This window comes from Primulina tabacum, chromosome 3, assembly GCF_025594145.1.
Source record: "Primulina tabacum isolate GXHZ01 chromosome 3, ASM2559414v2, whole genome shotgun sequence".
In the NCBI taxonomy this organism is placed as follows: Eukaryota; Viridiplantae; Streptophyta; class Magnoliopsida; order Lamiales; family Gesneriaceae; genus Primulina; species Primulina tabacum.
In genome coordinates, this window is record NC_134552.1 from 13,576,685 (window position 1) to 13,586,842 (window position 10,158).

A 10,158-nucleotide genomic window follows, 5' to 3' on the forward strand; every position below is an offset into this window, starting at 1 on the left:
TTCACTGTTAAGTACGAGGGTTGGTTTAAGCTCCACGGGACAATAATATATCAATGGAGAATCACATCATAGATTGAGAATTCAATACGAGGATAGAAAAAAAACTACTATTTTCACAGCTCTCAAAACACAAGATATGATCATCTGCCTTCTATGAGGAATCATTATCGTTGTTAGCATAATTCAATGGAACGAAGCAGCGGCAATCATTCGTCTACGCGACAACCATTCCTGCAAACCATGCCAGAGTCGCTAATGTATCCAAAACAAGAAATGAAATCCGAGAGGCTAGAAGTGTGAAAGCTATTGAGAACCTTGGCAAGTTGTATTGTCTCGTGTAAACCTAGACTTGAAGGCACCGAAGTGCTTGAGGGGGATAAAAACTGATTAATTGTGATCTTAAGCAATAAATTTTAATGGAGATATAAAATCAAATCATATAAAAATTCATCGATTTTAAATGATATTTAATCACTTGTCCTTTCAAATATTCAAACTATACAAAAAAATACATTGCCCAAAAAAAGAGGAGCATCGACAAACTATCCATACAATTGGCACCAAAAGTGCACACGTACAAAGTCGAGAAATGATGCGTTAGGATGGCCAGTTTCGGTACTTATAGCTGTTCTCTAGATGTTAAATTGGTCCAAGTCATCTATAAGCTGTAATTAGATGACAACAAACCCAAAGCGACAAGTAAATAAAGACTTCACCACTTAATCGGCAACCGGATGAAATGAAGGACCCTGCCCCTTACTCATGTTGCATTCAAATAACTTGATCATGTCAAGTAGTACCCGTTCATATTGTCAACAAGATAATCGTATGGCGAACCTTTTGAATAATCAAGTACTTCAACTGGGCTAGACAATTTGTTCGATGCAGAATAAATGCTCCCAGTTCCATCCTTCACACAGGCTTTTCCCCTCCCCTTGACCATGCGCTGATTTTCATTAGGAAATTCAGCAGTCAGCCTACCCATTTGCTTTTGCAGATCGGCAACAGAATCATTGCTTAGTTTCCCCTTCGGACTTTTCTTCCCGTCTACACGCTTAACTTCCAATCTGTATAATGCGCATGAATCATACCTGTTAATTTCGTATTCATAGAGGTGCCACTCAAAATTTTCCATTGGTTGTGGGTCCATATAGTAGGATCTCTTCAAACCTCCAAATTCATTCATCACTTGTTTCCTTGACTCGTGCCAGCCCCTTCCATTGTAATCTGGCAAAGATCGTTGCTTTCTATTACCACTCTCAAAGGCTCTACGTGGCTTATCAAAAAATAGCCACTCTCTGATCGTTTCACCATCCAAAACAATAAGATCAAAGAGTTCTGGTTTACACAGAAGGTGGATCAGTAATCTCAAATAAACATGGACGTGAAAATTTAAGGTTTGTTCAGGAAGATGGCAAGAACGGACGACTAACCAGGGGCATTCCAAGGAGATTTTGCAGTAGCAGCACCCTCACATTCAGGGATGCCAACATCTTTTCCTTGAGCCTTTGTACCGAGAGCTGCAAAAAGTAAGTTATCCTTTAAACCAATACCTCCAGGGCGTACAACCGGCAGCCTTCCAAGGTAGCCTTCATCAGGTGCAAGCCCAGCATGATAAGCGCTGCAATAGTCATCAGAATTCTGGCACCAGTCTGACCCTTGAGCTGGTCTGGGACAATCCCAAAGAGCACATTTTGGCCCTAAAAAGGCAGAAGGGGGAGGGCAGATAGTTCGTTGATAGCCAGAAATCTGAGGCATTACATCCTCCCCTATGAAACAGTGGCCATTAAACCCAGGGAAATAATGGTGCTCAAGCTCAGGATGGAAATCAAATGATTGAAAATCAGTCAAATGCATATTATGCATTCCAATCTGGTTAACTCCAATCCCAGAGCTTTTGCACTGATCAACAAACTGAAGGGTTTGTTCTTGAGGACCAGTGGACACATTAAAGCCCTGCCACAAACCAAATAACAAAATATACAGATAAGAACAACATACAGCAGAAAGACAAACTAGAAGATAGTAACTAAAAAAAATCTCATGTACAGGGCAGGAAATATATTTGAAAGTGAAATACCTAAATAAATTCAACAACACAGGACAAAAAAGATACAACTGCCAGAAAACATATTCCAAACTTCACAAAGCTGTTAGTCAATGGAAGAACCAAAGAAATGACCCAGATACAAAATGCCAACCTCTTGAGTAGTAGATTTCTCCACAACCTTTTGTGCCTCAGGATCTGGCTTCGGTACAGCTAATGCACTTGTTGCATCATCTTCCTCCTCATAAAGCTGCAGCAGTCTACAAATCTCAGATGAAAACGAGCCAAGACTACCATCCTGCGCAACAATTATCATACACTGAGAAACTTAGGCCCCAGTTACTTCACCCACAAATGCACGCACAACATTTTCAATTTGCATGAAAAGACTGATTATAACAATAAAATACGAGCAAAAACTGTAAGTTGTGATAACAAGGCAAAGGACGCATTGCATAAACAAATGTCCATTATTCAAAAACTTCCCACATCATTGTGAATTGTGATGTGTAACAGTAACACCCTAGATTCTGAAGACAGCTAGAAGAAGGTAGGGAAACAAACACGGTCTCCATCTTATCATGCATCAAAACAACTAAATTGTAAGAGGTAATATTACAAACTACAATTTTTCATCGGCTTTGTGACAAATCACGTAATTAGTGCAACATGCAACATTTCAGTATAAAAATGTAGAGACATTCTTGTGGTGAATGGGTTACTTGTTGCAGTGAAGAAGCTGGGGAGGGTTCATTTAGCTCAGCCTTCCACTCACGAAGCATCTGATGAACTTGCTCTTCTAGCAAGTTAACATCAATAGTGCGGCTATCCTTCCTAGCAGATTGAAGATCGCTAAACATGCCTTGCAGATCATCCACACGATTCTTTGCCCTGTCTTTGAAGAGTTGGTGCGATGCAGACTTGCAAGCACCGGTCTTTGAACCCTTCCTCATCCAAGAAAATAGTAGCAAAAATACCCCGTACTCGCGAGAAGCTGCTGAAAAGATAAAGCAAGCAATGCTCGAACAATTATACAGAACAATATTGGGATGGAAAGCTCATAAGCACAGGAAACAGAAGAGGAAACTTATTCCCAATTACAAAAACATCCATTGTCAGAAACTTTTGCTGAACAATAGCAAGTAAATAATGAATAACATCCATGTCAGAAACATTGCAATCAAATTCTGGGAAAAAAATCCTTCAAGCAAACACAAGATAGATAGCTGAGCACAAGTTCTTTCACACCGAAATATTTTGCAGTATCTTCAGGATCGCCAAAATTAGAAGAAGAATTTTCACAAAAACAAGATGAACCTCCAAGTAACAAGTCAAAAGAAGAAATAATAAACATAATCACACCTCAAAATTCCAAACTTCAAAACCACAAAATAATTGTTCTGACAAAGGAATCGAGCTTACGAACCCTAATTTCGGAGCAACGACATAGGGTTCGTCCAAAATTCGCGAATACAAGCAAAGAAAACACACATGCCATACATAAAAGCAAAAGAAATGAAGAAATCGACAAGTTCAAACAAAACTTTTAAAAAAAAACGCCTCACGAAATCAGAAGCAAATCCTTTAAAATCCAAATTCCTTTTTCTGAAATCTCAGAAAATCCTTTAAAAAGGCGAGAGCAAAGCCAAAAATTCAACCAGAGAGGGACCTGTAAAAGTGTGAGGCTGTAGAGGGAGTGGAATATATTCTCTTCTCTCAGTCCTTCAATGTGCACGCCGCAGCAGTAGCTGGCGGAATCATGGTCGGTAAGATACTCTTATGTAAGTGAACCTTTACTCAATTTTTGTTAAAACAATAAATAAAAAGTTATTCCACTCTATTTTATTTTTTAAAATATAATATTAAAATAACCAAATCTAATTTTCTTGCAAAGATTTGAGCCAATCAAACAAATAAACATACATAAAAAAGAAAAATATTTATAGCTAAGATATATTCAAATAGTTAGAGTACGCGAGTTTTTGATCGAGTCTGTCGCACATTCTTTATCTAGTGAAAATTATCCGATTAGCCTGATTTGCAGATATCTGTATTAAGTGATAATATGTCCAAACGACAGTGGTTCTAAGTTAAATCATCATAAAGAAATAAAAATATTTGTTACTCCGATAGATTGCAATTGTTTGATCAATTTTTTTTCATATTTTTAATTATATATATAAATATAAATAGAAATAATGAAAAATAGGAAGACAAGGAGTGGAAGAAAGGCATAAAGGACGGAATCCACTCTCCCCTGAGATGAGATTCGAGTTGTCAAATTCTTGATGCTCTACAACGAATGAAGATAGATCGAGCAAAAAAGTTTCATTTCCAAGACAACTGATATCAACCTCGCGACAACTAGGCATCAATCTTTAGTAAAAGTTTAATTATTAATTATTTTTATTCTTTTTTAAAAAATAATTTTGTTTTCAATGTTGGTGCTATTTTATAAGGTCATGTTTACATTACAAGGAAATGTTTATTTTAGTTCCTAAGAAAGTTTTTTAAATGATGCATGACTCCGTGGCCTTTATCATGCGATACGTACATAGTTAACTTTCGTGCTAACGCAATATTATGCAAAATCATGTTATCCAGATAAACCACACTGAACAAGCTCTATTTAACATGCTCGTCCGAAAAATGTTGATAGATGAATAAGAAATCTTTTTTTTTCTTGCGATATAGAATATAAAATTGTAAGTTTTTTTATTTTCTCGTATTTTTAGTAGACGAATCGATTCTAATAAGATATATTCTATGAAATCGTGGGTTCTCTTCCATCAAAATATATGTTCTCTCTTTCGCAATCTTCCATAATGATTTTTTCTGTGAGAACACAATCCACTCATTGTTTAGCGTATATTCTCTTCTCTCAGTCCTTCAATGTGCACGCCGCAGCAGTAGTTGGGGGAATCATGGTCGGTAAGGTACTCTTATGTAAGTGAACCTTTACTCAATTTTTGTTAAAACAATAAATAAAAAGTTATTCCACTCTATTTTATTTTTTAAAATATAATATTAAAATAACCAAATCTAATTTTCTTGCAAAGATTTGAGCCAATCAAACAAATAAACATACATAAAAAAGAAAAATATTTATAGCTAAGATATATTCAAATAGTTAGAGTACGCGAGTTTTTGATCGAGTCTGTCGCACATTCTTTATCTAGTGAAAATTATCCGATTAGCCTGATTTGCAGATATCTGTATTAAGTGATAATATGTCCAAACGACAGTGGTTCTAAGTTAAATCATCATAAAGAAATAAAAATATTTGTTACTCCGATAGATTGCAATTGTTTGATCAATTTTTTTTCATATTTTTTAATTATATATATAAATATAAATAGAAATAATGAAAAATAGGAAGACAAGGAGTGGAAGAAAGGCATAAAGGACGGAATCCACTCTCCCCTAAGATGAGATTCGAGTTGTCAAATTCTTGATGCTCTACAACGAATGAAGATAGACCGAGCAAAAAAGTTTCATTTCCAAGACAACTGATATCAACCTCGCGACAACTAGGCATCAATCTTTAGTAAAAGTTTAATTATTAATTATTTTTATTCTTTTTTAAAAAATAATTTTGTTTTCAATGTTGGTGCTATTTTATAAGGTCATGTTTACATTACAAGGAAATGTTTATTTTAGTTCCTAAGAAAGTTTTTTAAATGATGCATGACTCCGTGGCCTTTATCATGCGATACGTACATAGTTAACTTTCGTGCTAACGCAATAGTATGTAAAATCATGTTATCCAGATAAACCACACTGAACAAGCTCTGTTTAACATGCTCGTCCGAAAAATGTTGATAGATGAATAAGAAATCTTTTTTTTTCTTGCGATATAGAATATAAAATTGTAAGTTTTTTTATTTTCTCGTATTTTTAGTAGACGAATCGATTCTAATAAGATATATTCTATGAAATCGTGGGTTCTCTTCCATCAAAATATATGTTCTCTTTCGCAATCTTCCATAATGATTTTTTCTGTGAGAACACAATCCACTCATTGTTTAGCGTATATTCTCTTCTCTCAGTCCTTCAATGTGCACGCCGCAGCAGTAGTTGGGGGAATCATGGTCGGTAAGGTAGTGAACCTTTACTCAATTTTTGTTAAAACAATAAATAAAAAGTTATTCCACTCTATTTTATTTTTTAAAATATAATATTAAAATAACCAAATCTAATTTTCTTGCAAAGATTTGAGCCAATCAAACAAATAAACATACATAAAAAAGAAAAATATTTATAGCTAAGATATATTCAAATAGTTAGAGTACGCGAGTTTTTGATCGAGTCTGTCGCACATTCTTTATCTAGTGAAAATTATCCGATTAGCCTGATTTGCAGATATCTGTATTAAGTGATACTATGTCCAAACGACAGTGGTTCTAAGTTAAATCATCATAAAGAAATAAAAATATTTGTTACTCCGATAGATTGCAATTGTTTGATCAATTTTTTTTCATATTTTTAATTATATATATAAATATAAATAGAAATAATGAAAAATAGGAAGACAAGGAGTGGAAGAAAGGCATAAAGGACGGAATCCACTCTCCCCTAAGATGAGATTCGAGTTGTCAAATTCTTGATGCTCTACAACGAATGAAGATAGACCGAGCAAAAAAGTTTCATTTCCAAGACAACTGATATCAACATCGCGACAACTAGGCATCAATCTTTAGTAAAAGTTTAATTATTAATTATTTTTATTCTTTTTTAAAAAATAATTTTGTTTTCAATGTTGGTGCTATTTTATAAGGTCATGTTTACATTACAAGGAAATGTTTATTTTAGTTACTAAGAAAGTTTTTTAAATGATGCAGGAATCCGTGGCCTTTATCATGCGATACGTGCATAGTTAACTTTCGTGCTAACGCAATAGTATGCAAAATCATGTTATCCAGATAAACCACACTGAACAAGCTCTGTTTAACATGCTCGTCCGAAAAATGTTGATAGATGAATAAGAAATCTTTTTTTTTCTTGCGATATAGAATATAAAATTGTAAGTTTTTTTATTTTCTCGTATTTTTAGTAGACGAATCGATTCTAATAAGATATATTCTATGAAATCGTGGGTTCTCTTCCATTAAAATATATGTTCTCTTTCGCAATCTTCCAGAATGATTTTTTCTGTGAGAACACAATCGACTCATTGTTTAGCGTATTTTGCCCTGTCCTATCCTTGTTTCCATCCCGGAACCGTTGCTCTTCGTGAGATTCACAAGTACCAGAAGTCTACTGAATTGTTGATCCGTAAGCTTCCATTCCAGAGGCTTGTTCGTGAGATTGCCCCGGATTTCAAGACCGATCTGAGGTTCCAGAGCTCTACTGTGGCGGCGCCCCAGGAAGCAGCGGAGGCTTATTTGGTTGGACTGTTTGAGGACACCAATCTCTGTGCCATTCACGCCAAGAGGGTGACAATCATGCCCAGGGACATTCAGGTAGCTGGCCAGGAGGATTAGGGGTGAGAGAGCGTAATTGTTATTTGCAGTTCTCTGTAAGTCTGCCTAAGAATGTTATATGCTTTCCATTCTTTTAGCTGTTCTATATTGAAATTCGAAGTCTAATGAAAGTGTTGTCACGCTCTAGTATTTTACTGATGCTTCCTTTTAATCTTTTCATTTGTTATACTTTCAAATGCCTATAAGCACTTCTATTTTTCATTTTCTCTGGATCTTGGTGGTTAATAAGCACTGTTGACATTTGCTTTGAAGATGGTCAGAACTTTTTCCCCCTTATACTCTCTGAGATATTTAAATAAATGTAGAGAATCTTGTTTGACCGGAGCTGTTCAATTAGTCAAATTCTCAAAGATAACTAATACCATCTATTGAAATCTGTGGATGATAAATTCCAGTGGGAAGCTAATGAATGGTTTAGGTTTCTCTTGCTTATTTTTAACTTACCCAAAATAGATATCAATGATTAAAACCATTGATTTCCTCTGTTTACTCCTACCTCTATTGTTGTTGAATATCCTTACCCTTTTTCCTTGTGCAAAAATTACTTCAAGATACATCATGGGGGGGCAACACTGGTTTTCAGATTGCATTGTCTTAGGATGTTTGGCAATAGATATTTATTTGATTTAGATACCTTTATGCCACGCTAAGATTTGTGGTTATGTTCTTTATTGTTGTTCACCGATGAACTTTCATGCACCTCCAAAAATATATTTGGTCTTTATTCTAAACCAGATTTTCCGTGTACATTATGGCGGGGATAGTGTACTTGAGAACCAACAGGTTTGAAGTTAAACTTGAAGGAATCACCTTTAAAGCAAAAGATTTCGAAACTTTATGTGCAATAGATTTTCTCTTCCCGAATGGAAAAGTATGGGACCATCCTCCAGTTGTTGGCCTGGATGTTATGCGCCATCCTCGTGACCCGTCTATTTTGTTGGTTCTATTGTGTTTTGGTGTTGGTTGTGTGATCCTCAAATTCCAAGCTGGGGAATCGCTGCCGGCTTCGATCCAGAGGTTTCTATCGGACAAGAGAATCCATTTTGTTGGCTTTGGAATTCCTGAAAAGAAAGATTTGTTCCCGTTTGAAGAATTGGGGTTGACGAGAAGCGAAGTGGACATTGGTTACCTAGCTGCAAAAATACTCAAGGATTCCAAGTATAAAAGATGTGAATTGGCTGAGTTGGCTCGTAAAGTTCTTGGAATCAAGAGAATGGTTGGCCTGACTGAGGCGTCATCTTTTGAAAGGCATGAGCAGATCAAGTGCGCTATTTGTCAGTTGTTTATTACCAGTGTCATTGCCATGGGACTAGTGGGTGCCAATGGCAAGAAAAAAACGGACGAGTCTCCTTCTCCCAAGAAAGGCTCGTTCCTGAAGAATTTGAATTTGCTCCCGCTATTGGCTGAAGGATGGTTCAAGCTTCCTAAAGTGAAGAAAACAACCCAAAAGGCTGAATTTAAAGAGGGATGTGATGACATGATCTTTCAAAAAGGAGAAATCGAGGACACTTTTTCCTGTAGCTGTAGTGTTATAGTCCAGCCCGAAAACAAAGATGATCCTTTTGAGGACTATATTATTGATACCAAGACTCGAGAAGGTGATATGGAAGATGCTTGGTTTCACACCAACGTGCAGAGTAATTCAGCAGATAACAATTTTGATTCCATTGCATCTGACAAAGATAAATGTGGAATTTCATCTGATGATTCGAGTAGAGAGATTTCATTTACATCCGGAAAGCCCTTGAAAAGTATCTTGAAGTTGCCGTCGTCGAATAATTTGTTGCTGAACTACACAAATCCATCCTCGCCTGCATCTCCTCTTTCAATCTCAAAAGGCCAGGTGGCTGCCAAAAGTGTGCTAAAAAGAGCCAATTCAAAAGGTTGCAATGTGAGCTTTACGCGTTAATGGCTCAACGAGTATCCAACGATTATTGTTTTCTAACACAAATTCCAGTTACATTCCCTGCCCGTTTAGTCTCACATCAGGTTTTTTAGGTAGAACTGAAGCCTTTGAAATCTGTCTTCTCTGGAGAAAAGTTAGTTCCTTTTTACCTTTCTCTGGATGTGTGATTGAAGGGAGTTAATTAGTTTCGAGTTGTACATAAACATTGTGGTACGTAGCCGTGCTGATAATGAATAAATTTCTGGAGATCTCATGATTGTAAGAAATTTTAGAGGATTCCTATTTAGCAACGTCATTGCATCAATTCTTGCAATTGTTCCTTTGTTTTCCCGTCATCTAAATGAAAATGTGTCTTCAGATTATTTTTATTTTCAATGAAATAGTTTTAAAATACATATTTTATGATTTAAATGTCTTTTTTTTTTCAAATTGGAAATTGAGAATACATTGAAATATTGAAGGAAGGAAAATATCATTTTTTTAATTAACAAATGGAAACTTCCTTTTAATCCAAAATTAGATCATTTTTTTAAAAATTGGTGACTTATAGTTCATCTAACATCAAGATTTTAAGTTTAGTACAAGACGTCGAGTTCGAAACTCAATTATAATAATCTTATGTTCAACTCAAAGCATGTTTTCTTATTACGAGAGATACTTAATAGACTGAAAGCTATTAATTTCTCTATCGAAAATGAGGATTGTAAAGCCTATGGCCATAG

At 35.6% G+C, this 10,158-nt stretch overlaps 2 protein-coding genes across 10 annotated transcripts; one reads left to right on the forward strand and one right to left on the reverse strand.

The window, feature by feature from the left end:
* Positions 1-438: 438 nt before the first annotated feature.
* LOC142540576 (transcription factor VOZ1-like) lies at positions 439-3,867 on the reverse strand. Of its 5 annotated transcripts, none has more exons than XM_075646835.1 (5): positions 3,717-3,867; positions 2,770-3,041; positions 2,202-2,345; positions 1,434-1,956; positions 439-1,338 (listed from the first exon to the last, which is right to left on the reverse strand). In XM_075646835.1, the coding sequence occupies exons 2-5, from the start codon at positions 2,998-3,000 to the stop codon at positions 785-787; spliced, it is 1,452 nt and encodes a 483-aa protein (XP_075502950.1). In that variant the 5' UTR covers positions 3,001-3,041; positions 3,717-3,867; the 3' UTR covers positions 439-784. The 5 variants fall into 5 exon arrangements, with proteins under 5 accessions (XP_075502950.1, XP_075502951.1, XP_075502953.1 ...); XM_075646836.1 differs by having other exon boundaries at positions 2,770-3,044; positions 3,717-3,863; XM_075646838.1 differs by having other exon boundaries at positions 2,770-3,044; positions 3,613-3,824.
* Positions 3,868-7,151: 3,284 nt separating this feature from the next.
* LOC142540577 (uncharacterized) lies at positions 7,152-9,785 on the forward strand. Of its 5 annotated transcripts, none has more exons than XM_075646840.1 (2): positions 7,152-7,565; positions 8,266-9,785. In XM_075646840.1, the coding sequence occupies exon 2, from the start codon at positions 8,282-8,284 to the stop codon at positions 9,437-9,439; it is 1,158 nt and encodes a 385-aa protein (XP_075502955.1). In that variant the 5' UTR covers positions 7,152-7,565; positions 8,266-8,281; the 3' UTR covers positions 9,440-9,785. The 5 variants fall into 5 exon arrangements, with proteins under 5 accessions (XP_075502955.1, XP_075502957.1, XP_075502958.1 ...); XM_075646842.1 differs by having other exon boundaries at positions 8,295-9,785; XM_075646843.1 differs by having other exon boundaries at positions 7,152-7,532; positions 8,295-9,785.
* Positions 9,786-10,158: the final 373 nt, after the last annotated feature.

Bases quoted from the DNA above. Each gene is read 5' to 3' on its own strand.
- LOC142540576 (XM_075646835.1), bottom strand. From the start codon at position 3,000: ATGAGGAAGGGTTCAAAGACCGGTGCTTGCAAGTCTGCATCGCACCAA. The intron at 2,346-2,769 runs GTAACCCATTCA...ATTGTTGCGCAG, and splicing joins CAGCTTCTTCACTGCAACAA to GATGGTAGTCTTGGCTCGTT. The intron at 1,957-2,201 runs GTTGGCATTTTG...GGTTTGTGGCAG, and splicing joins AGAAATCTACTACTCAAGAG to GGCTTTAATGTGTCCACTGG.
- LOC142540577 (XM_075646840.1), top strand. From the start codon at position 8,282: ATGGCGGGGATAGTGTACTTGAGAACCAACAGGTTTGAAGTTAAACTT.